Genomic DNA, 27,697 nt, shown 5'->3' on the forward strand with positions numbered 1-27,697 from the left:
GGTTCTGTGCTCCAGGGAGCTTGCAGTCTTTGGGTTTTGAGCCTGCAAGATGCTGAACACTCCCTGTTCTCCATGCAGCACCCTCCATTCTTACTGTACTCAGGTTCATGACCTACATCTCTGCATTATTTATTTATTGATCTATTTTTGCATTGAAAACTTTTATGGAAGAGGAGTGATTTATAAAAAGCGATGAAGAAGTTAAGGCTTGCATTCACATCAGCACACCGGCACAAAGATTTCATTGGCTATGTTTTACTTTGTGGCTCTTTGCAACGCATTCTGGTGATCGATCATGAGGGAACATTGCACAGTCCTGATAGAACGGTGAGCTCTTTTTCTCTGGAACTGCCCGTGTAGCTCAACCTTAGCGATCCTAAATGTGTGTGTATAGAAAAAAACTGCTTAAGGTGGAATTAAATTATTTATGCATATTTTGCATATGCAAAAGATCCCCGGTGATGAAAAAGCTTATGAATGTGAAAAAGATCCTGAATTCCTAATGTGCTTTTGCCCCCAATTCCCTTATTTATCACCATTTATGGCCTGAGCATAAAGTTCAACCTAAAAAACTGATGCTATGAAACTTATTGTACCAAAGAAGAAAATACAAATAGGGAACGCAGACTACCTTGCACTTACATCTTCCAGGCTTATCTTCCCTTCCAAGTTACAGATTGAAATTTAACCTGTATCGAGGACAACCTACTCACTTTCCATATGTGTGTGACAGCAGCACCCCCAGCAGTGAGGGGGAAATGAAGCTCTCTCTTTTTGTAACTGACTGAGACCTCTCCACATTCAGTCATAATATTCTCTGTTTACATCTTTCAACTTGCACTCATTTGGGAAAATGGACTTTTTCTGGTCATGCTGAAAAAGTGTTTTCAACATTGTGTGTGTGTTTAAGGAGCTGCCGTTCAGCTTTTAAATGGGATCAGAGACCTACACCTGTGTTTATTTTTACTATCAACGCTGTCTGCTTGCTTTCTAATGGTCTCAGATGCAAAGCAGACAGAGGTCCAATCCCTATGTCCTAACACCCTTTTTGTTGGGGAAGTTCAAATCCATAATTAAACTGCGGCTGAGTCCAATTTCTAATATTTTAAAAAATAACCTCTATAACCTCAAAAAGAAAAGGAGTACTTGTGGCACCTTAGAGACTAACCAGTTTATTTGAGCATAAGCTTTCGTGAGCTACAGCTCACTTCATCGGATGCATACTGTGGAAAATACAGAAGATGTTTGTTTTTATACACACAAATCATGAAAAAATGGGTGTTTATCACTACAAAAGGTTTTCTCTCCCCCCACCCCACTCTCCTGCTGGTAATAGCTTATCTAAAGTGATCACTCTCCTTACAATGTGTATGATAATCAAGGTGGGCCATTTCCAGCACAAATCCAGGGTTTAACAAGAACGTCTGAGGAAGGGGGAGGGTTAGGAAAACAAGGGGAAATAGGTTACCTTGCATAATGACTTAGCCACTCCCAGTCTGTAATCAAGCCTAAGTTAATTGTATCCAATTTGCAAATGAATTCCAATTCAGCAGTCTCTCGCTGGAGTCTGGATTTGAAGTTTTTCTGTTGTAATATTGCAACTTTCATGTCTGTAATCGCGTGACCAGAGAGATTGAAGTGTTCTGCGACTGGTTTATGAATGTTATAATTCTTGACATCTGATTTGTGTCCATTCATTCTTTTACATAGAGACTGTCCAGTTTGACCAATGTACGTGGCAGAGGGACATTGCTGGCACATGATTGCATATATCATATTGGTAGATGTGCAGGTGAACGAGCCTCTGATAGTGTGGCTGATGTTATTAGGCCCTGTGATGGTGTCCCCTGAATAGATATGTGGGCACAGTTGGCAACGGGCTTTGTTGCAAGGATAGGTTCCTGGGTTAGTGGTTCTGTTGTGTGGTATGTGGTTGCTGGTGAGTATTCGCTTCAGGTTGGGGGGCTGTCTGTAGGCAAAGACTGGCCTGTTTCCCAAGATTTGTGAGAGTGTTGGGTCATCCTTCAGGGTAGGTTGTAGAACCTTGATAATGCGCTGGAATGGTTTTAGCTGGGGGCTGAAGGTGACGGCTAGTGGCGTTCTGTTATTTTCTTTGTTAGGCCTGTCCTGTAGTAGGTGACTTCTGGGAACTCTTCTGGCTCTGTCAATCTGTTTCTTCACTTCCGCAGGTGGGTATTGTAGTTGTAAGAATGCTTGTTAGAGATCTTGTAGGTGTTTGTCTCTGTCTGAGGGGTTGGAGCAAATGCGGTTGGACACAAATCAGATGTCAAGAATTATAACATTCATAAACCAGTCGGAGAACACTTCAATCTCCCTGGTCACGCGATTACAGACATGAAAGTCGCGATATTACAACAGAAAAACTTCAAATCCAGACTCCAGCGAGAGACTGGTGAATTGGAATTCATTTGCAAATTGGATGCAATTAACTTAGGTTACCTTGCATAATGACTTAGCCACTCCCAGTCTCTATTCAAGCCTATTTCCCCTTGTTTTCCTAACCCCCTTCTCCCCCTTCCTCAGATGTTCTTGTTAAACCCTGGATTTGTGCTGGAAATGGCCCACCTTGATTATCATACACATTGTAAGGAGAGTGATCACTTTAGATAAGCTATTAGCAGCAGAAGAGTGGGGTGGGGGGAGAGAAAACCTTTTGTAGTGATAAACACCCATTTTTTCATGATTTGTGTGTATAAAAACAAACATCTTCTGTATTTTCCACAGTATGCATCCGATGAAGTGAGCTGTAGCTCACGAAAGTTTATGCTCAAATAAACTGGTTAGTCTTTAAGGTGCCACAAGTACTCCTTTTCTTTTTGCGAATACAGACTAACACAGCTGTTACTCTGAAACCTCTATAACCTCCTGTACTGGTGATATCCTACCTGCAGTTCTAGAACCTCATGGTGGCTCTTTCATGTAATCCATGTGTCTGATCAGAGTTCTGATCTTCCGACTTAATCTCAAAAAGAATAAGCAGAGTGGTGATCACAGGAGCAGTCCCCGTGCTGTCTGGCATCCAAGGAGAGTGATGAAATAAATGCAACAGAGAATCCTTTCTCCTATCTACCAAGCTGTCAGGAATGGGGGCCACTAATGCAAACCTGATTGTTTGTGGCTCTTTCAAACTCCATTCATTAGTGAACTGGCTCTCCAGCTCTGCAAAGCAGAATACTTTGACCTTACATGATTTAGAATATCCAGAAATCCTTGCTGTTTTACTATTAAAGGGTCAGGGGTTGGGGAGTTTTTAAGCATAAAATTATTTTGAGTGCACCCTTTAACAACTAATTTCTTTTAGAGGCAAAGTGACCATACTGGAATATAGTAATGGAAAATGTATTACGATCTATTAGAAAAGTCTGTGAAAGAGTTCTGTAATTTTGTCATACATCTTGCACTGAACTACTGTTGTTGCATGGTACCTAGTCTCTTCAACTATAATAACAAAAAACAAGCAGACAAAATCCCAAGAGGACTACAAACATATTGCATGATCTTTCAGCATTGTAATCCTTGTCTTCCTATGTTCCCTCCCTAGGACTTTTATTGTCACCAGCTGCTATATTATATATAAAACAGATTGTAATATCAGTTGTGCTGACACCAATAATTTGTGTATGTGCAGAGCCTCATATAGCAATGATGCTGCATTAAAAAACAAAAAAGCAATATGAAGAAAACCATTTCTTAAACCAAGATCTGGTTAAACAGCGTGAGTGCAACCATTTGTTGAGGATGGAGTGTTCTTGAGGTAGCCTTTCCTGAAGTTTCCCTTGTCTAGAACTGTCCTCCATCTCTTTACCTCATTGACGAGTACGTATGTATGTCTGCGCATGCACACACACTTATTTTATTTTACATTTTTCTCTGTGACTCATGTATACATTCAGAAAATGGATTGAATTCATCACAAGTAATTTGTGTAGTATGAATGGGGTGTAAACCTCTGCTAGAGTCCAAGTTAGATGTCTTCAAGTTGGCAGGACCTGACAAAATTCATGTGAGGATGCTTTCAGAACTTGTGGAGGATAGTAGAGATCCCAGAGGCCTGGAAAAGTGCAAAAATATTACCAATCTATAAAAAAGGGGAATATGGACAACCCAGGGAATTACAGATCAGTCAGCTTAATTTTGGTACCCAGAAAGATAATGGAGCAAATAATCAAACAATCGGTTTGTGGATAACAAGGTGATAAGTAACCGTCAACATGGATTTGTCAAGAATAAATCACGTCAAACCAACCTATATCCTTTTTTGACAGGTTAACAAGCTTTGTGGAGGGCGGAAGAAATAGATATGCTATATCTCGACTTTAGTAAGGCTTTTGACACTGTGTCTCATGATCTTCTCATAAGCAAATTAGGGAAATATAGCCTAGAGGAAGCTAGTGTATGGTGGTTACACAACTGGTTGAAAAACCGTACTCAGAGAGCAGATATCAATGGCTCACACTCCAGCTTGAAGGCCATATCAAGTGGGGTTCTGAATTTATCTGTCCTGGGTCCAGTTCTATTCAGTATCTTCATAAATGATTTAGATAATGGCATAGAGAGTACACTTATAAAGTTTGTGGACAATACCAAGCTGAGAGGGGTGGCAAGCACTTTGGAAGATGAGATTAGAATTCCAGTTCTGGGCACCACTCTTTAGGAAAGATGTGGAAAAATTGGAGAAGGTCCAAAGAAGAGCAACAAAAATTATTAAAGTTCTAGAAAACATGACCTATGAGGAAAGATTGAAAAAAATTTTTTTTTTTTTTTTTTTTTTTAGTCTTGAGAAGAGAAGACGAGAGTGGGAAGGTGGGAGAGTGGAGGGGGACATTAGTCTTCAAGTATGTAAAAGGTTGTTATAAAGAGGACAGTGATAAATTGTTCTCCTTAACCACTGAAGACAGGACAAAAAATAATGGGAGATTTATGTTAGCCATTAGAAAAAATTTCCTAACTGTAAGGGTAGTTACTCTCAGGAATAACTTACCTAGGGAAGTTGTGGAATCTCTGTCATTGGAGATTTTTGAGAACGGGTTAGACATACACCTGTCAGGGATGGTCTAGATAATACTTAGTTCTGTCTCAGGGGACTGGCCTAGATGACCTATAAAGGTCCTTTTCTAGTTCTACATTTCTATGATTCTATGTGGGGCATATAACCTGTGTGCCTCAGTTTCTCCATCTGTAAAATGAGAATAATACCTACCAATTATAGAAATGGTCTTAGGCTGTAAAATGCTTTTGAGATCCTCAGATGGAAGCTATTGTAGAAGTGCAATGTAAAAGAACTGATGCTTTCCCAACACCAACCTCCCTAGCTGCTGCCTCATTTCCAGGGTCAATACTGTAGCTTTAAGGAGTTTGTTCAAAGAGAACATATGTACATTTGATGATGTGTGACCACTATCACCCATCTTTACATGCAACTTTTCTAGGGTCCACACATTGTGTAACTGCAAAGCTCTCTGAAATGTGTAAGTTTGGGTGGGAAAAGAGAACTATTTTTGTATAGCTTTAATGAGAGGCCCACATGTTGTGAAAACTAGACTAAATTACCACACGGTAAATTATAATAGCATGCTATGTGGCTCTCAAAGTTCCCCCTTCCCTTTGTGCCTTGGCTTTTTCACAGTGCTTTAGATATCCGTGAACTTTTAAAAAAAATACTAATTTACTGTTTTCTTATCTTTTGTTGGCAATGCTTTTAAAATAAAGCACTTCGTTCCAAAGGCAGTGAAAGCAAACACTTAACTATCACTGGGATTCTACACCAAGAGATGGGGAGAAACAGCAGGTGAAGTCGTGGCTGCTCTATCAGACCGTTTGTTTTAACAGAGCAGTATAGAAGCCACTACCTGGTGCTCTCACGGACAATGTTGCCAATTGTGTTTATCTGAGCGTAAGCAGTGAGCTCCTCCTTTAAGATGCTGAATGTGGTCTCGATTCAATGCCGGCTGATCTCGGATCATGCCCCATGCCACCACTACAGCCTGTTTACTCCTTAAGGGTACATCTATGCTGCAATTGAGTATGAGTTGTAGCTCAGGTATGTGTGCTCACGCTAGCTCTCATCTAGCTAGCACAGGTCAAAACAGCAGTTAGATGGTCTTCACCTTTAAGTGTATTAGCTAGATTAAAACTAGTGTGTTAACTAGATTAAAGCTAATGCAAATCATACCTTCAATTGCAGTGTGGGCATACCTTAACTGTCTCTGTTGGACTAAAGGCACTTTCCTAGGTGCAGTGCTTACCTCCGTGTAAGCCAATGAAGAATTATGTGATGATGAAACACTCAACCATACTTGCCAGACCATCTCCTTGCTAGGTAGATATTGACAGTAATACAGTCACATTTTAAAAATCTATTCATTGCCTCCTGTCTTGTTTTATTCTTCTTCACCAGGACTCTGTTAAGTGGCTTCCCAAGTCTCCTAAACTCTATAGCGGCCATAACTGGAGCTCGCAGAGCTCTCGCTGGGCCTCATTAAAGGGAAAAGAAAGTTTTCGTGATGGCAATGTGTATAAATTCAACTCAGGCAATGAAAATTGGAAGGAAGGGAGAGTCAGTCCTGAGCAAGAAGCAGAGGAATTGGAGGATCCTGATGAGGATGTAAGTAGCTTCCTTTACAATCTCACAGACATAATCTAGTAGATTAAAAATATATTCAACCCATTCAATTTTTGATTCAATGAACATCTGGATGCTCCTGGTTAGAAAGGAGCTATAGCTTCCTGAACTGGCCTGGTCACTGTTCTAATCCATAGTTTCAGTGTTCCTGTTCGTGTTTTGTGGTGGAGGAGATGGAATCACCTTCAGGCCTTTATTTATTTTGATTGAAATACATTTAAGCAGATGCCTCTCCCAGATTCTAGGAGCCTTAACAATTGTCTAAAACAAAACCACTTGGGGCAGAGCCCCAAACCCACACTTAAAAAAAATCTGGCCAGCAATGAAACATAGAAATATCCTGTTTCCCTAGAAATACCTAACCTTCCATATCGACATGCCTCCCCCAGTTCTAGTGAAATGGGCTATTCAGCATACCTTGATGATCAGTGGATTCAGACTATTGGGGAATAAGGAGGGGAATGGAGAGTGAATTCCAGAGACAAGGGGTCTCATGTTAATTAGTTATATCTATACAAATGCTAGCGTTGAAAAGTTATAGAAGTCTGAATATTTTGAATTGAGTAAATATAGGTTATTTGGATAACACTGGCTTCAGTACAGTCCTTACAGAAATCAGTATATAAGTCCTTGACCAGTGCTGTCTAAAAGCTAGCTTGGGACTTGGTGTACTTACTCATGTAAAGGCTCCCATTATGCCCCACATGGTGCTCAAGCTACTTCTACCCCTGAAGCATGTAGGCAGAACCTTGGTTCCTCCCCACCCTTAAATCACTGACCAGCAGAACTGAGCTGGCCAGAGGTGGTTGTAATTTGCTTGTGGTACAGGCCAGCAGCAAATTTATACTCCTTGGATCAAGGGGGAGGAAGTAGTGAGGAAATTGCTCCTCAGAGCCAGAGTCCCTTACCTGTTCTGCCCCAGGCTGGTACAGCTACTCTGTACCCCATGCACAAGGTTTGTAGCAAAGCCACAATCTAGCCTTAAAAATCAATGGCCTGATAAGGACCAGGAGTTTTGCTCTAGGAAGGTTGGCAGGATTAGGCCTATTGTCTTGCTTTGTATTAAGTACTGCAACTTTAGAAAGAGAAGCTGAAATCCTGGCCCAGTTGTTCATACACGTGTGTATGTTAAATAATTTTATTTCCAACTAGGGTGTCAATTAAATGCAGTTAACTCAAGTGATTAACGAAAAAAATAGTTGCAATTAATCACAGTTTTAAACACACAGTTAATAATAGAATACCAATTTAAATTTATTATAAGTGTTTTTGGATGTTTTTCTACATTTTCAAATATATTGATTTCAATTACAACACAGGATGCAAAGTATATAGTACTCACTTTATATAATTTTTTACTACAAATATTTGCACTGTGAAAAAGATAAAAAAAGAAATAGGATTTTTCAATTCACCTCATACAAGTACTGTACTGCAATCTCTTTATCGTGAAAGTGCAATTTACAAATGTAGATTTCTTTTTACATAACAGTGCTCCAAAACAAAACAACATAAAACTTGAGAGCCTACAAGTCCACTCAGTTCTACTTCTTGTTCAGTCAATCGCTAAGGCACACAAGTTTATTTACATTTATGGAGATAATTCTGCCTGCTTCTGATTTACAATGTCACCTGAAAGTGAGAACAGGCGTTTGCATGGCACTGCTGTAGCCGGTGTTGCAAGGTAATTACGTGCCAGATATGCTGAACATTCATATGACCCTTTGTGCTTCAACTTGTAGATTCCACTTTTTTTTATCTTTTAATCGTTTGACAGCCCTACTTCCAACTAAAGGAGTAAAGGATACAATAGTCAACAGATCTGATCCAAACCTTTAGCTGCCAAGTTAGAAAGAGAAAAACAGCCGTATATAAATATGGAAACCCTGTACCCATGGAGCTAATTTAGAAGAGAGGGGCTGAGATTTGTTTATCCAGCTTGCTAACTCCTCTCTAATAAAAATAGCATCAAGAAAAATTAAATTGCATGTGTGAAGACGGAAAACCTAGTGCTCTTTGAAACCAGAGCTGTCTGAAGGAACTCCTCAGCCTGAATGAATTATTGGAGATGTTTTATGTGGATGGTTTATACATACATTCTTCTTCACTATCTCTTGGAGCCTGAGCTAAAACAATGGGTTGGATCACCACCTTCTCATGGATCCTGGGGTTACTACACAGATCTCTGGAGATTCACAGGAGACATAAGGTCATCTGCATGGAGGACCTATGCCTCTGCACCATGTATGTGCTTCCATTGCCCCATTCACACTTCCTGGCAGCATGGCTCCAATGTAGCTGTTGTACCAGGGATTCCAGCTGGCTCCCAACTCCCTTAGTGGAGGATTCCCACTGCAGAGGAGGTTCCGCATATTAGGTAATCCAGTCCCAGGCTGCATTATCTTATCTCCATGGATTCAGAGCAGGCAGAGGCCTCAACCCTGCTAAGGAGAAGCCAACCACTGCCCACCTTCACCCTTACCCAGTCCCCTACCATTGCTTGTGAATCCCAAACCTGCCTCACATGCTCCACTGAGAAATGGGAGGTGGTGTCACAGAGGCAGTTGCGTGGAGGATCCCCTCTGTATCTGAATTTGGGGGATACAGTTAAGTCTAGCGTCTTCAGTAGAGTTACCCCCGATCTACACCCATGTGACAGAGAAAAATGACACTAATTTACTGAACGTAATGTCCAGGCTCCTAGACAGTAATTAGGCATTTACATTTCTGTTGTTTTGTCTTTCTCTAACAAACAGGAGCCGATATCCAAGTTTTCTGGCAGTCTTTTTGACACTGATGACAACATTAAAGATCAAAGAAACCCTAAAGCAGCTGTTCAGGAGAAGCACAAAGCAGCAGTGAAAGCGAAGCCTTTTCCAGAGGCTAACAACAAGCCACAGGCTCCTGCCTCCACAGCAGGCAGCTTTCCAGCAGACAGCAACAGGTTTCCAGAGGAAATGAAAGAGCAAGTTCCAAGAGCTGCAGAGGTGACACAGTCACCATTAAAGGTAATGCAGCATCTCCCTGAAGAGCCTTTCACTCCCGTTCTGTTCTGTGACTCTTGGTTTATCTGAGAAGCTTTGAATTTAAAGGAGACCGTTTTTAAGTGTGATATATCAGGGCCGGCTCCAGGCACCAGCAAAGGAAGCAGGTACCTGGGGTGGCCAATAGAAAGCGTCATCTGGGTGGCACGTCCAGGTCTTTGGCAGCAATTCGGCAGCAGGCCCTGCAGTCCCTCTCTTCCTCTCCGGCGGCACTTTGGTGGCAGCTCAACCAGGCTGGTTTTTCTTTTCTTTCTTTTTTTTTTTTTCTTTTTTCTTTTTCCTTCGCCGCTTGGGGCGGCAAAAAAGCTGGAGCCGGCCCTGGATATATAAAGACAAGAAATATCCTCATCTGACTTACAATATATTCATATAATGCTGTCCGGAGTCCATTCCTGTTCACATTGGCTTTAGTGGGAACAGGGGTTGGTCCATATTCTGAGTTATTTGTAGCCAAACTTTTGAAAAGAAGCCCCTGATTTTGGGTGACTAAATTTTTGAATGCCCAGCTTCAGACACTGTGGGATGATTTCTCAAAAGGGCTGAACACTCACAAGTGCAAGTGCAAATGAAGTCCTTGGGAGTTGTGGATGCCCCACATCTATGGAGATCCATTCCCAAGGTGTCTCTAGTTGGGCATCCAAAACCAGTGGTTACTTGTGGATATTTGGGCCTTAGTGACTCACAATTAAAGACACAGCCTTACAGACCTTGCATACTTGAATATCTCTTTGCAATTGGTGGGAATGCTCAGATGAGCAAGGACTACTGTTATGAGCGGGAATTGCAAAACTGGGCCTTGGATTTATGGAAAAAAACTACTGTGTGTGTGTGTGTAGTGGGGAGGGGAGGGGAGACTAGATCATGGTTTGACCATAGCCCTGAGCATGGCATGACATGGCCTAGGTGCACTCCCCTGGAGCAGCACAGAGAAGGAACTGCATGCCTCAGAGGCTTGCTCTAGGGGGTAGTGCTTGGTGCAGGTTCATACCAGTAGTAAATTATGATCCCTCCCCATGCTGAGTTCTCTCTCTGCTGGCCAGCATGCTGGAGGGAGCACAGGCCCTCTCCCTATCCACTTGGTTAAGTTAGGGCTAATAGCAGCTACATAATGCACACATATGGCACTGGAGCCTGGGGAAGCTGCACAGGAATGTAAGGGACGGTCTTACTCCCCTATGTGGATGCACAGACCATGCTATAGTCTAGCCTGATGAGATCAATGAAGCGTTGTGGGAAATGATGGTCTTGTGAGCTTTGGTGCATGTGACTAACTTTACTCTCATGAATGGTCGTATTGAATTCAATGGGACTACTCAGGCTGAGCATAAATAGTGGTTGGACTCCATGGTAAATGGAGCATAATCTAAGTGTTGTAAGTTTTTTAATCAGTATAATAAGGCATTTTCTTGCACGTTTAAATATAATTAGTTACAAATCAACACACCATGTTAGAACTGTAATATTAATTAAATACACTGTCTGAGTGGTTTAAAACCACAGCTGTATTGAAAAATTCTGAATGTAAAATTTAAAAAAATCCAAGTTCTGATTGCTTTAGAGGTGTTAGCTAAAGCAGCAAAAGTAAGAGCATCTCAGCTACACACATGACTGATGGATGAAACCTTATTTATCTTCCAGCTCAATTTCAATTTTAAATGGTTTTCCTTACCTAATATTCGCTGTATTAGAATTATGTTTGCAAGCTATTTCTGCTTTTCAATATCAATGACATTATTTATGAAAACCATCAAATAGAACTTGCAAAAGTAATGGTTAATTTAAGTTGTCGCTGTGACCTAAACGAATTCCATTTGGCCTGTGTTGTAGGGACTGGAGATACAGAATATGGTACAAAGGTGTTGCCCAGATGTACTAAAATTTCTAGGCATGTGAGAGTGCAGTAAGAATACAATGTCAGCTTTAACTCTGAATTCCCTTGCTTTTTTAAAACCAAAAGGCCTTTACCATTTAATGAGCTGCTAGTCTGAAAAATGTTGATTTTAAAAAAAGGAGAAGATTACATTTCAGTAGCTCTAAAAAGAGCAGTCTAAATCCAATTTAGTGCTGATCAACTGTAATTACCTGGTCCAGAAAAGAATGTGTATGGGATGGGAACTTGTGTGAAATTTCAACCCAAAGTGAATATAAAAACTTTTCCAAAAAAGGGGTTTACAATTCACTGTGATGCATGCATAGAAATAGTGTTGTTGCCAAGGCAAATGCTCAATAAATCATTGATGTATGTGAAAGAAATAATTTGATCACCCCACCTGTTCTCTGAAATGGATACCTGATGATCAGAATACAACAGCACTAGCTATTTCACATTGGGTGAAATCCTCTCCTCATTGAAGTCAATGGGAGTTTTGCCATAACTTTCAATAGGGCTAGGATTTCGTCCATTCAGTAGTACCTGACTCCATAATTAGTACTCTTAAAAGCAATGGGACTAACCACTAATATACTGCTCAGTATATAAGGGTGACATGATGAGAAAATACAAGCTTCCAAAATTGTCTCTGCATAGCTTTAAGACCTAGATCTGGAAATACTGTGTTTCTTCGTGCTTCTGGGAAAGGTAAAGGTTATACTTCCATGTGGTAGTCCATGCGAAGAGGATATTACTACAGGATAAACACCATTTTTCTTTGTGTTGAATTAGATAGATTGTTTACAGAATGGGAACTACAGTATTGTTGCCTGTGTAATGTATGGGGTGCTGTTTTGATTCATCAGGCCACTTGTTATTAACTATAATTCTCTTGCAGATAACCATTACTGTGTGCAGTCAAATGGGGAGTCTTGGTATTAGCATTGCTGGTGGAAAGGGCTCATCTCCATATAAAGAAAATGATGAGGTGCATTTCATTATTCCAACATTTACCAAGTAATCTTCAGAAAGAGATGGAAAAAAGCAGTTTTTGGAAGCTAGCCTATTTAGCTGTTTTCTTTTTGAAGTCATCATCAGTCATCATCCGTGTAATGCTGTAAGCTTAGTAGTAAAATTGACAAGGGGAACAAAAGGGTATTCTTATATTTGTCCCCAAGATAGATGTTGAAGTTGGTGGTAGCTTTTAACTGTGACGCCTCTTTGAAAGGAAGCATCATGTGAACAATTAGTTCCAGAAGAAGGCCTCACAGCTGAAATCCCACTGGTTATTTTCCACCTGAATTCAAGGTAACTCCATTTGCAGCCCACAATTCAAGGTAACACACATTTGCAGCTTCCATCCCACTTGTTCGTTCACACTAACCCCTTTTTGAACAGTGCTTGTCTTTTCTCAGTTTATCATTCAAATCCTTATTCTCAAATATGTCCCTCGTGGCGCTGGGTAAATTGTTACTGACTTGTGTTTATTGCTGTTTGTGTCAGACAGCAATGGGTGGTTTTATTTTTCTGTTAATGTGTTAATTAAGACATTTAGCTTATATGTATTTAGAGGCAGCTGAGCAACAGGCTTTGAAAATCAATTTGCTGCACATGTACTTTTTAACATCCAAGAGCTATGAGATAAACTCAGTTGGATCTGAAATTTTGTGTTTTATGTTACCAGGCAATCTTAATTGCAAGGGTGGCCAAAGATGGCCCAGCGGACTTGACTGGGGTACAAGGAGGAGACAAAGTGCTGGAGGTAGAAAGCTTTATTTGATAATGGAGTGCTGTATTTTCTTACATGAGCGATAGAATTCCCTACTCCTTCCCCACTGGGTCATATAAACACATATTTAATCTGATGTTTTTTTATGCGCCTGAATCAAAATCCTTAATCTGAATATCCCAGATTTTGAATTTTTGGATCCAGATTTGGACTTTGCAGCTTTGGAACCATTTTTAGTTTCAATATGCAAATCATTCATGAAATGTTTCAGAGTGGTCGTGTGTTAGTCTGTATCAGCAAAAAGAACGAGGCGTACTTATGGCACCTTAGAGACTAACATTTATTTGGGCATAAGCTTTCATGGGCTAAAACCCACTTCATCGGATGCATACAGTGGAAAATACAGTAGGAAGATATATATACACAGAGAACATGAAAAAATGGGTGTTGCTATACACACAATAGCCCACCTTAATTGATTAGTCTAGTTATAATCAGCAGGAGAGAAAAAAAAAACTTTTGTAGTGATAATCAGGATGGCCCATTTCCAACAGTTGACAAGAAGGTGTGAGTAACAGAAGGGGAAAAATTAGCATGGGGAAATAGTTTTTACTTTTTGTTCATGAAATGACATCCTTGACTTCTGAGTTTTTTCCCATTATTTACCATATATTTTTCAGATCTTATACTTTCTAAGCGTTTAACAAAATATCCTGATCTTTAATGGCTAATTCATAAAGAAAAAAGAACGCCTTATTATGAACCTGAAAATGCACTGCCTTTATTAGCTCAATGACTAATTCTGAGAAGGTTTCTTATTTACTTCAGTTAGATTTATTAGTCCAGATTTACCAAAGCTTGGTGCAGGAAGTATAAACTACGCTTCCTTATGCCCTCAAGAGGATGCTCACACCGGGGAGGTCAGCTCATAATTGCTCTACTGATACAGGCTTCAAATGAGATGTGCTAAATAATAAGTGTGTATGTCTGGCTGCTCTACCTTTGGGCCTTTTTCTCCACTAGTGCCACCTGTTCTTTTGATTCATGTAGGTCCCTCAGGTTTCCCCAATGAGGAGATTGCAGATGTTTTGTGCCAGAATTTTCCTCCAAGCAGCATTTGCCAGGGCTGTCCTGGGATGAATCTGACCCAGTGGTGCTACTATTCCAAGCTATAGTTCTCAAACTAGTAACCTTTTATTATTGTTGCTAGCACTCTATTATTATTATTTTTCCTAGAATTAATGCTATTTATTCTGAGATGTTTCTTGTTGAATCAAGGTTGATACATAATATGTATTAAGTTGTCTGCATTGGGGATATAATGCATGACCTACAAAGCCTTTTATAGAAAAGTCCTAGAGAATTTATAGGGATAAAAAAATAGGGAGGTATAGAAAGTAAACAGGATTCTACAAGAAATTTACTCCAAGAATTATAGAATTTAACAGAATGATATCCTTTCTCTTGAATGTTTAAAACTACCCTATAGAATTTAATAGAGGATTATATTCCTGTGGTTGAATTCTACAGGTTGGCTGTAAAATTCTTTGGAAAGGTTATAATTCTCTGTTAAATGTTATAGGACTTTTCCACAGGGGTGAATACAAACTTTTTCTTTGAATAAAGGACTATTATTACCTGAAAACAGTTGGATTTTGGCAAACTGAAAATTTGAAAGAAACATTTTATCCATATGTATTTCATATCAGCAGATTATCTGCAAAATAAATCCACTTTTCTAGTTACTATTGGCCCTACTGTGCCCTCAATTTTGAAGTAGAATTCCTGACTGAAATAAGTAGACAGTTCTGCTTAAAAATCAGTGGTGCAGTATGGACTCATGCAGTAATAATCTCTTAGAACCCAGTGTCACTCAACATGTGTTAGCTACTAAATATTGTTCAGTTGGTGAGCGTGTAAAATCAAGAACCAAAAAGGGAAGACATTCCTTCTCAAATATGCAGCTGGTTCAACAAGTATCTGTATTTCCTGTGCATGCCACAAGATGGCACTATTAGCAGAACAATTCAGATATTTTAAAATGTGGGGAAAGATTTCACTTTTTTTGAGAGATGAAAAGGAATTAGTACATTAAAATATATTTAAAAGGGAGTTTTAATGTTTTGACAACAGGACAAATGTAAGTTCAAAAACTAAAATTGTCACTTGGCTTGATGTTTTACAATTTTTTAGTGTTCTGACCTTTTCAAGAACTCAAACACACATATTCGGTGAATTAAGGAACTATGAGAGGAATTAGCCCCCTCTGCTTGAATTTACCCTGGTGGAATCCTACATGATAATGTGTCTAGTCACTGTTTAAGCTGATTTGAGTGTGGGGGAGTTAGTTATCTTTTATTTTAGCAGTACCCAGAAAATAAAGGTGGTCATTTTATGCTTTTTTTTTCTTTTCCCCTCTCAAGGGATCCATCCTTTTAGAACCAAACACACCTGACTCTGGTCCTGGTGAAGCACCAGCTAAAAGCAGCCCATTCCAGACAGTAAATCACATCATAACAGTAAGTGAAGATGGTGAATTCAATGAACAAACAGCAATGCTTACACAAATATTTTTTGAGTTGTGTTACAAATGCTGTCCCAGCATTCAGAGAGACATTAGCAAAAATTTTGAATTAATAAAAAGTTGGATAATAAAAGAAACACTGCATTATCAAATACTCAGATTATCAAATACTCAGCAGCCACGATCAGGACCAAATTCCCAAAAGAGCTCAACTCCCATTGAGAAATCAAACTAAGAAATCAGATTTTCACTCTTTTGGGTCTCTTGAAAATCTGTCCTTAAGTGCCACACTAGGAGATGCTGGGTGCTGAATATTTTTGTAAATCTGATCCTTCCTTAGATGCTTAAATGGAAACTCAGCTCTTTTGAAAATCTGGACCTAGCTGGGGATGCTGCTGAGCACTGTCCCATTATCTATTCGGAACATACTGTATAATCCAGGGATACTCGAAGGAAAGAGGAGTGACCACATTGTCTAAAATATTCTCTCAAATTTTAACTCAGTTAGAGCCTTCATACTGGAATGCCTGCCTCCCCTAGAGCTGGTACCAGGTGGTTCTACCTACCAATAGAATACTTTGTTTCATTTCCCTTTCCTCCAGCCTCTCTCTCAAACCACACCTGCCTGTGACACAGCTAATGGGGCAGGGGAAGCTCTTTACACTAATTTATATGTGTCAAGGTTCCTTCCCCACTCTGAACTCTAGGATACAGATGTGGAGACCTGAATGAAAGACCCCCTAAACTTATTCTTACCAGCTTAGGTTAAAACTTCCCCAAGGCACAGATTTCTTTCTTGCCTTGGGAACCAGCTTAGGTTAAAAACCTGATACGCTGCCACCACCAAGCAATTTAAACAAAGAAAAGGGAAAGAGCCAACTTGGAGACGTCTTCCCCCAAAATATGCCCCCAAGCGCTACACCCCCTTTCCAGGGGAAGGCTGATAAGAATGCTCACCAATTTGTACAGGTGAACACAGACCAAAACCCTTGGATCTTAAGAACAATGAAAAAGCAATCAGGTTCTTAAAAGAAGAATTTTATTTAAAGAAAAAGTAAAAGGATCACCTCTGTAAAATCAGGATGGTAAATACCTTACAGGGTAATCAGATTCAAAACATAGAGAATCCCTCTAGGCAAAACCTTGTTACAAAAAGACACAAAAATAGGAATACACATTCCCTCCAGCACAGCGAATTTTACAAGCCAAAAAAACAAACGAAAATCTAACGCATTTTCTAGCTAGATTACTTTCTAACTTTACAGGAGTTGGAAGGCTTGCATCCTTGATCTGTTCCCAACAAAGGTATCACACAGACAGGCAAAACCCTTTGTCCCCCTCCAGATTTGAAAGTATCTTGTCCCCTCATTGGTCATTTTGGGTCAGGTGCCAGTGGGGTTACCTTAGCTTCTTAACCCTTTATAGGTGAAAGGATGTTGCCTCTGACCAGGAGGGATTTTATAGCACTGTATAAAGAAAGGTGGTTACCCTTCCCTTTATATTTATGACAATATGTGTGAACATATGATTCAGTTTTGATTAAACCTCTGGAATTTTTTAAGCAATTTGATTGCAAGTTGGTCACATGACCAAAAATAGATCAGAGCTCGATCAAGCTGGAGGACATGAAATGACTTTGAATTTGGCTGTGTTTTGAATTGGAAACTTTGAAATTCTCCGCAAAGGAAAATTCTGAAAATTTTAGTTTTGGAGTGATTGAAATGTTTAATTATATTTTGATTTTGACTTTTTATTTTTATATGATCTTATATAATAATAATTCAAAATAAAAAATAGAAATGAAATGTCATTTCAAAACAAAACAGCAAAACAGAACAGGTCAATGTTGTAGGAACTTTGTTTTTTCAGTTTTTGTCCACAACAAAATGTTGGCAAAATTGACATGATTTCCTGAAGCTTTTTGATTTAGAATGAACTGCCTTAAGTTTTTCTGACCAACTCTAGGCAGAGCTAATATCCTCTTAAGAGGTATTAGCAGATATTCGAGGCTAATAGTCTGTCGGACATCATCACTGCAATTCAACGGGAACATGATTGAAAAGGCTGGTTAATATGGTGGTTGGCTGACCAAATCTTTTGTAGAAGGAGCTGGTTGGCTTCTCCCTTTGATTTCTGCTGAGGAGAGAAACTGACCACTTCCCATGTTATCTCCTGATGGTAACATAACCCAGCTGGCTTCTACGATATTTCCTTCCGGATATGACCAGCTAGCCACCCCTTTGTGAGAAGAGGAGGGGAAAGGTCAGACGATGCTGGCCACTTTAGAGCAGGAGGCCCTGAAGGAGCCAGCTAGCTAGAGCTGTTTCAGGTGGTGAGATGCTTCAGCACATACTTTCTGCAGAGAAATTTTTGCATTGAAATCTTTGTAAATGTGTCTCTGCAAGAGACTTACTCACAGAAGTCTTTATGCTGACTTGTGCATACTACTGTGCCTTTGGCAGAGGGGAATATACAACACTCTCTGGGACTCTCATCTCTTTGGGAATGTTATCCTGTTGACTTTGGATGTAGTCAATACCTCATCTTATATTCTTACTCCAGCTTTACTCAGGCACAGCTCCTGTTGACCCTCAGTGGGAGTTTTTCCTGAGAAAGGATTGCAGCATTGGGTCCAGACATCTGGATAAAAGACCAATAGTATTCAGAGGGATGGACTAGATGGTGCAGAAAGTTCTTACTAAAGCTCTGGTGGGCTAGAATCTTCCTCTTATTAAAGATCTAGGATGTAACATTTTAATGATCTTTCTGTCCTTTGCAGAGTATTCTTCTCCCCTGTATTTCTGATCTTGCCTCAAAAACAGAGAGAAACATCTTTTGCTACGTTTATTAAGTTATAAATTCAGAAATTAAACACTTTTGTGTGTTTTTAATCAGGAAAAACTCTCCCTTTTATTATTAATCATACTTCTGTTCTTTCAACATCCTGCCTGGCCTCTTTTATCTCCTATGCTTTAATGATGTCTCCACAGATCGTATCACAGCCATGACAAAAGATGTTGTCTCCAACAGATTCAATTTCTCCTCTCTGGTCTTCCATTCTTCAAAGAGCTGGTTGCTCCAGATTATTTTAAAAGGCTCATTTGAATTTTAACTAGTCCAAAATCCAAATGCTTACATGCCAGCCTTCAGCTTTAATGCCACTTTGAATTATCAGTAATTAGTTGGACAAACAAGAAAATCCCTTTCACACCGCATCCCTGTTTTTCAAAGTAAAAATTAGGCCAGGTCTACGCTACCCCTTACTTTAGTATAATATACGTTGATCAGGGATGTGAATGTGCCAGCCCCCTGGGTGACATAAGTTACACCAACCTAAGCACCCGTGTGGACAGTGCTACGCTGGCAGGAGAGCTTTTCCCAACAACATAGCTACTGCCTCTGGCAGAGGTGGATTTATTATGCTGATGGGAGAGCTTTCTCACGTCAGCATAGAGTATCTTCACCAGATGCCCTACAGTGGCACAGCTGCACCAGTGCAGCTGCACGAATGTAGCGCTTCTAGTGTAGACTAGCCCTTAGAAACAGGCTAGCTTTTTTTAAATTTGTGATGGACCAGTTTAACTTTTGAAATTTACAATTTTAAAAACTAAAATTACAATGAAATATAGTTTTCACTGACAAACTTTACAAACTTGCCATAGCTATGCATAAAAATTACTGACACTCACACAGCAAAATAACTGCATCAGTGTTAATTCACATCTTTTCTTATTTTGGGGTAACTCTGTGAGCTGTAGCTCACGAAAGCTTATGATCGAATAAATTGGTTAGTCTCTAAGGTGCCACAAGTACTCCTTTTCTTTTTGAGAATACAGACTAACACGGCTGTTACTCTGAAACCTGTAAGGACACTCTTCTTTCAGAATAGAAGTGTCTTAGTGTGGGTTAGCTTAAGTTGATTCCTTACTAATTTAAACTAAATCAGAGTAAGACGTTCTGAGTCCACAAAAGAGTGTCCACACACAGACTTGCAAAAAGGCTTGAATTAAAACTGATGTAGTTATTTTAGTTGTGTACAAAAGTCCTGAGAAGCCAAAAGATCAAAGGCTGAAAAAATAACCTAATGCTATGGGACTCAAATCACTGCTTGTGGATCTCTGTGCTTTCAGAGCAAGTCCTGACTTCACCCATTTCCAAAAGGAACACATCACTCAGGCTTGCCCCCATACTATGCTGTCTCGGATTCTGCATGCTTTTTATCTAATTCTGTTTCTTTATCTTCCCCATCTTCCTCTTTTACCTCATGGAGTAATAGTGCTGCTTCTGCATTGACCCTGACCCACCTGCACTGCCTGGCTTTCTCCAAGAACGTGATTTTCTGTTGTTCTGTTCCTCTCAGTCTTCAGTATCTGCTGCTGTTTCTGGAGACTAAACATCTGATCCTCTGTTTAAAAGAAATCAAACCTTATTCTCCAAGTCTGAGTTTGCATTGCCAGTGGACTCTCTCCAATACGAATGTTATCAGCATCACCTATTCTTCTCTTCTGAAGTGTGTCAGCATGTCCTGCTTCTTTTCTGGTCCATCTTTGTTGCAACTTTTGACCTAATGATTCTTTAATATTACCAGGCTGTTTGGACTTAATATTGTTTCCAAATCCTGTCATGTGATATCTCACCAGTGTCCATTAAAATTCATTTTTCTTATCTTTCTACCTTAAACCCGCAAATTTCCCATGTTTCCTCTGTTGTAGTGTTATATGTCATTTACCAATACAGTCAGCCCTAATTACTAATTATTGCAGATTTTTCAAAGAAGCCTACAAGTATTTCAAGGCGAGCTGGGCATGTATTCCCATAGGTGGTCCTCAGTTTTAAGGAAATCTCTCTCCCCCTATCATTGAAATCATCAATCACACCTTATTATTTATGCAGAGTTGGATGGGAATAATTTCCCTCATCTTATGAAACTTTTGGAAATTAAAAAAAATTTCCCATTCCTCATCCGGATGAAACAGAGACCTGATTCAGACCAGGGACTTGAACCTAGGTCACCTGCATCCCAGGTGAGTACCCTACCTACTGGACTAGAGAATCTGTCTCTCATTCAATGAATATTTAATTATTTATACAAAATGGAACAGCTCCAACAGGAGAAACTGTGCAAGACCCACCCTAGAGAACCAGATGTCTGGTGATCAGGACACACTTGAGGGGTACAAGACCCAGGTTTAAGTCCCTGGTCTGAATCAAGCATAGCAACCCCCTCCCCCAACCCCCGCTACTTGCACTGAACCATCTGGGCACTCATCACTCTGCCTTTCATTTGCATTGTTCAGACATGATCCAAGAAAATCTTTACATCAATCAGAATCAAAATGGACAAATCCTTTTCCTCTACAGTCAATCCAGGCCTAGCAAGAAAATGCCCTCCTAACGCAGGACTGATTTAAAAACTCAAATGTAAGCATCAATAACTTCTTTCCATTCCTAGTAGTTTCTACTATCTCAGGAAAATGTAAACTTTTCACAGAAATGCAATAAATTTTCCTTCTCCATACTTCAGACATCACCTCATCTTTGTCATTTTATTGGAGCAAAAGTAATTGAATGTTCAGCTCAAAGAAGCAGAAGTCAGAAGAGACCATTTAAATGGACTACAGAATGCTTTAATCCTCTTCAGTGATCATCAGACTTTTGTTCCAAAATTGTTTCAAACAAACAAAGCTTCTCAGAGTGAATGCTTTGAGAAACCGGTTATCCTGACATTACATGATTTGATATTATTTTCAGACCCCTAAAGTTTTCTATGAAGAATTGCATTATCATTGATCAAAAACACCTACATGGTCCTTAGTGTGGTCAGATCAGTTTTTTAAGATTCCCTTCTAATTAGGTAGTTTTAGAGATTATAAGATCTGCTTCTCAACTGGCTTGCCTCTTGTCTAGGCATTTACTCCTCTGCAAGTGGGTGCAAGTTGCAAGCATTTTGATTTGGTTGCATTTTACATCCACTTTGTATGGACCCATTCCTACATGGCACTTAGGCACAAACATAGCTTGCTCATGTGAGTAGTCCCTGTGAAGTCAATTGGACAATTCATTTGAGAAAAACCATGCGTGTTCTTAACTGCTTTGAAGGATCAGGCTGTAAATGACTACACAAGATGAAAGACACAGGAGAATCAAGTCCTTCTGTATCTAATTTAGGGTGCATCACTCAGTATGGCTTTGTCTGATATTTCAGCACCGTATGTTGGTGGCTTTGATTCTAAGGCTTGTCTATGTGGGAAGTTAGTGAGCAGCAAGTTAGAGCGCCTTAAATTCACACCCTAACTACTCTGCGCTAATTCTCTGTGTGGACAAACATACTTCACGCTAAAAGTACACTTAAGCATATCGAGCTGAGCCACTCAAGGGTACTTCTAGTGTGGACTAAGAGTGTCCACATAGGGAATGAGTAGGGAGTAGCTAGTGTGGTATAAATTCACACTCTGGCTTACTGTGCACTAACCTCCTGGGTAGACAAGCTCACTTAGATTCTAAGTGATAAAATGGGCTTGTTTCCACTTACTGGGGGATTGATGTGTGGTGATTGATCCACCGGGGGTCGATTTAGCGGGTATTGAGAAGACCCGCTAAATCAATCGCTCTCCCGTCTACTCCAATACTCCACTGGAACGAGAAGCATAAGGTAAGTCAATGGGAGAGTTTCTCCCATCGACCCAGCATTGTATAGACACTGCACTAAGTCAAGCTAAGGTATGTCAACTCTAGCTACATTATTCACATAGCTGGAGCTGTGTAATTTAGGTTGACTTAACCCCGCAGTGTAGAACTGCCCTCAGACAAAACCATATTTAATGATACGTTAGAAGATGAGGGAGATGGAGTGAAGCCTGCTAATCAGCAGCTTAAACAACATCTAAACCTGCTGTGGCCGAAGGGAGTTACGAATGAGGGAACACATTTGTCTTTCTCCATCCTTTTTGCCTTTTGCTAAATCTGAGCCTGTGCATTTTTCCCTAATTTCAGCTTCCTTGTTTTTTCCTTGTTTCTTCGGGGAGAATTATACTAGTACCAACTAAGGAGAAGAATGGGGAGAAAATACAATTCTCTTTTAAGCTTGACTCCTCTGCCCCAACAACACAGGAAATACACAATTTTTAAAAAGTACAACACAATTGGGAAATATATAAAATATTTAAATGGGATCTGTCTCCTCTTACATACCTCATGATGTATTAAAAAAATAACCAAGAGAAGCACCAGATCGTTAACCTGGTCTCCGAAGACTCAGACAAGCACAATCGAGAATGAGTCTGCAAGATTGTTCCCAAGGGCATTGGAAGGGTTTATGCCTCGCTGTCCTGGACAAGAGTGTTTGGAGCTGGGCAATGGACAGACAGCAGCAGATTCCCAAAGGACAGAGGAAGGATTTTATAACCTTGCTGTCACTGATGTCAGCATTTTGGGGTTGGGTGGCCCCAGCAGCCATGTTAGTGTTTGCTTCTCTTTCATATCTCTTTGGCAGTAATGAATTCACACTTTTATTTGCATGTCTTCTGGGCTGTCTATTGAAGTTTGACATAATGCCTCAACACACAATCAGTTCATTAAGGCTAAGGCTCTTTCTTTTAATGGAAAAACCAACTGTTACACATGGTGATAAAGAAGAAGCATTTAGGGCTTGTCTTTTCATGTCAGCTGGAACATTTTAACTAACATGTTTTAAAACTCTAGTATAGAGAAAGATGTCTTATTGCATGCATAAATTTAGGTAGGCAGTTTCATGTGCATGTTTGTATGTAGTTGTGTGCCTGAGATGTTTAAAGATCTGGAAGAGATCATAATGTCTACCTATTTTATCTGTCTAATCTACTCTGCCAGCCACTTCGGTGCTCAGGTAACATAGTTACTAACTTTATCCTGATAGGCAAAGCTCCTTTTGAATTATGCAGGTCATGGCAAATGATACCTCTGCAATTTATCACATGGACATTATGTGTATGTATGAATAATGCACATGGGCTGTATGACATTAAAAGTCATGTAAGTTTGTGAAACTATTTAAGTCATTCTTGTATCTTTAACTTCCTTTAAGTTTTCTTTGAGCGCAGGTTGTGCCATCTGTCTTGTCTTTATTTAACCATCACCTTATTGTATTAATTTAAAAGCCAGCAGATGTCAGTATTATCTAAGTTTTGGGGAAGTTGATAAATACATTCACTACTGCAATTCTCAGACACATTATTAGACTCTTCTGATAAAAAATATTATTTTTTAAAAAGCTACATATAATTAATTTTATCAGGCATGAGTAGGAATTACCTCCTTCACTCAGAATAAAGAAATTTAATTTAGACAAGATCTGTTATGGATATAGATACATTATCAAATCCAAACTTTTGCTGGTGTGTACACAGTAAAAAACAAAAATCTGCTTTCATTCTCTGATGAGGAGTCAGGTGTGTAACTCTTTTACTTTTGTTAAAGTCTAACTATTGCCTTTATCAGTGCAAATAAAAAAACAACATTAATTTAGATTTGAACTTATAAAGTAGTGGTTACATTTCACATACAATCCGAAAGCTCTCATCTAGGGAGGTGTGTCCTGTTTAAAAAAGTCTCTCTGAAATATACTCTTGTCCAAGGGAAATAGATGATTGCACCACCATTGCACCAGTAGAAAGAAAAGTGGGGCGTTGTCCCCCTGTTTGAAACAAAACTTTCCTTAAGAAAGTTTTCTTTAAGTAAATTCATCTGAACTAGGTCACATTTTCCTAAGCATATTAAAAATTAGTTTGTCTAAAGAGGGGATTAACACTTCCCATATTTCCAACTTCATCTACAACTGGTCAGTCCAAATGCCCCTTTCCCATCCTGTTCACCAGCCCTGGCTCTTCCCACCTTCTTTTGGTTAGATTGCCAGCCTGGCTTTCCTATCCCCCACTCAGCCAGTGCTAGCTGGCCTGGTTCTCCACCTTCCTTCTTTGACCTATTCCTTCTGGCTGAGTGTGTCCTAGTGCCAGGGCCATCCTTACCCATACGCAAAGTACGCAGCTGCATAGGGCATCTTCCTGGTGCCCTGCGCAGCTGCGTGCTGCTCCAGCCCCTGTTCTGCCCCCACTCCCCTGAGGACTGCAGCAGGGTCGGGCCTCTGCCATGCTGCCAGTGAGTGCTGGGGGGCAGTTGCCCCCTGTCCCCCGAGCCAGTCCCCCGCACCTCCACCCTGCAGGAGGGCTGTGTAGGGCCCCAGAATAGCTAGGGATGGCCCTGCATGGTGCTGATAATACTCTCCCAATGCTCCTAGCATGATAATATCAGGTGTGCTCAGCACTGTCATGCAACCTAATCAGCTATGTTAAGAGACAGCGGAAGGTACTTAAAACCTCATCCAAAGCCCATTGAAATCAATGCAAGTTTTTCCGTTGGCTTTAATGGACTTTGGATCAGGCCTCTAGCCAAGTGCTGCAGGGACTGGGGTTAGGTTCAGTCTTATTTAACATCTTCATGACTTGGAAGAGCAAGCAAACAGCCTATTAATTAAATCTATGGAAGATACTAAATTGGAAAGGGTTTTAATTATGAAAAAGGGCAGCGATCTATTACAAAGGCTGGGGTGGAGGGTGGTTAAGATGGAACCATGAGCAGGAAATAAAATGAGAAACCTGTGGTACCAAAAAATCCATGGACATTTGGGTTATATACACAAAGATGTAATCAGTCATGATGCCAGGCAAAGTGATAACTATTGTTTTCTGTACAGGTCTGATGAGACCAGCACTGGGAAAACAGTACTGTATTTAGTTCTGGGTAGCATATCCAAAGGGGATACTGATAAAGAGGAGGCTATTTCCTTTAGGCTCTGTCTGAATCAGACTTATGGACACAGATCTTAGATAGCCTTCATCTCCATAAACAAGCCATGAAGCAACATATAAATAGTAGTAAAATGGTACCAGCTGAATATGAGATCTATCTCCCCACAATGTCAGAACTATTTCTAGACTCTTAGCAAAGTTTTGTCCCTCAAATTCAAATCCCCACAGTGAAAGGCATTTGAATATTGTGTCTTGCTTGGGCAATGGATGAACCTGAGAACATAGCAATTTTTCTAAAAAAAAAAGTTCCAGAGAAAAAATTAATTTGGTATAAGTGGGATCAACAAGTGGATTCCGTTCTCACTTACACCAGAGTCGATCAGGAGTAACCAGCACACTGTCAATAGAGAGACACTGCTGTAAAACTCCTGGTGAGATCAGAATCAGGCTTGTGTGACCTTTCCGGGCTGACTTCCATTAGCACGCTAAGCCTCTGTCTATTTTGAGAGCCTTAGAACTGCAGATATTGAGGTTTAGTGTTCAATTGCTTTCACTATAATCTTGAGTTCTTTTTGTGTTCTCTGGTTTTGATAGAAGCAGTAGTGCAAGTAGGGTGGTACTCTCTAGTACGCAGTACCAATGAGATTTTTAGGGGTACGGGGTACCGGAAAGAGTTGGGGCTAGCCCCCCACCTCTGGGGGAGGAGGTGCGCTCTGCTCCTTAAAGGAGCAGAACAGTGCTAGGGAGGGCATTCATGCTTTATATGGCTTTAACAGCACAATGCATATGCTAACAAACTTAAACAAAGGCTTTTAAATGTTGTTAAATTGGTCAGGAGCCCTCAAGAGGGGAGCGGTGGGAATGGGGTGTGGAGGGGCAGAAGGTGTTTAAACAGTGTTTTTGATTCTGTTTATCCCCATTGATCTGAATTATCCATGACATTCATACTGCATCACATCAAGTCCAAATCATTAGAGGAATGCCTCTGCTTGCTCTGACCAGAGGATGTTTGGATTCTGATGTCAGCCCAGTTCTGCAGCCTGACAGGTATCAGGTGTTGTCCCCAGTGTACAAAGAATTCTTCTTTGCAGCCAAACTAGTCTAACAGACTCCTGAAACTCTCTTACTATTCGCATATCTATGGACCACCTTTGTGGTAAGAAGAAAAGGAGTACTTGTGGCACCTTAGAGACTAACTAATTTATTTGAGCATAAAAATATGGAACACTTCACGAATTTGTGAAGTGTTCCATATTTTTATGCTCAAATAAATTTGTTAGTCTCTAAGGTGCCACAAGTACTCCTTTTCTTTTTGTGAATATAGACTAACATGGCTGCTACTCTGAAACCTGTCTTTGTGGTAAAAGTTTCAGGAGTCTGTTCTGTTCCTATAAAGGAAGTTGAATCTCCCATTGAAATGCAATCTTTGGGTATAATACCATAATGAAGTTTAGGATACAGTTCTACTTAAAATTTGTCTTTTTAATAAGTCATATGCTGAAATGGCTCCTCACCCAACTCCCATATTCCATATAAACAGACTGAAATCCTGCATATTCTGGGAGAAAGTGAGTAGTTAAGCACGTTGATGTTTGTATATACAAACACCCATTTCATCACTGTACTGGAAAATATAGCTGAACTTAATTTTCTATGACATGTGAAGAAAGTTTTACAGCCCCAATTGTTTTCTGTGTTAATCAGTTTGAACCGGAAAAAATTACATCCGTTCTAAGAGAAAAGAATCAGTCCACACTTGCTGAAAAAAAAATTCCTTCCAACTGGTGTTCAGACAAGTGCTACAAGACACATACATAACCTGGTGAGCAGAGGGCAGAGAGGAGACCCTCCCACATTGACGAGCAAAATAAATTAAATAACTAAATAAATAATAAAATCTCAGAGGCAGAGGTTCACAGATTTGCAAACCTAAAAACCTGTGTTATGCTTTAAACCTCAGCACATACCAGGTTTATGAACATTAAAAAGTTAACTGCAAAGGAACACTGAAGCCCGTTAACCTGAACGTGTGCCAGTCAGTGTGCCCTCACTGACTAAAGGTGCAGTCATACCTGAACAGCTAAAAATTAACCTTGCCCTTTTAA

General features: G+C 40.0%; 1 protein-coding gene across 1 annotated transcript in view; it reads left to right on the forward strand.

Annotated features, from left to right (window-relative positions):
* The window catches only part of LOC140908768 (uncharacterized), a 53,279-nt gene that overhangs the window by 19,667 nt on the left and 5,915 nt on the right, over positions 1–27,697 (forward strand). The window contains exons 3-6 of the mRNA XM_073336642.1: positions 6,419–6,625; positions 9,400–9,651; positions 13,242–13,319; positions 15,710–15,805. Of these exons, the coding sequence (XP_073192743.1) occupies positions 6,419–6,625; positions 9,400–9,651; positions 13,242–13,319; positions 15,710–15,805 (633 nt within the window). The remainder of the gene's footprint in view (positions 1–6,418; positions 6,626–9,399; positions 9,652–13,241; positions 13,320–15,709; positions 15,806–27,697) is intronic.

Source organism: Lepidochelys kempii, chromosome 3 (assembly GCF_965140265.1).
Source record: "Lepidochelys kempii isolate rLepKem1 chromosome 3, rLepKem1.hap2, whole genome shotgun sequence".
Classification (NCBI taxonomy): Eukaryota; Metazoa; Chordata; order Testudines; family Cheloniidae; genus Lepidochelys; species Lepidochelys kempii.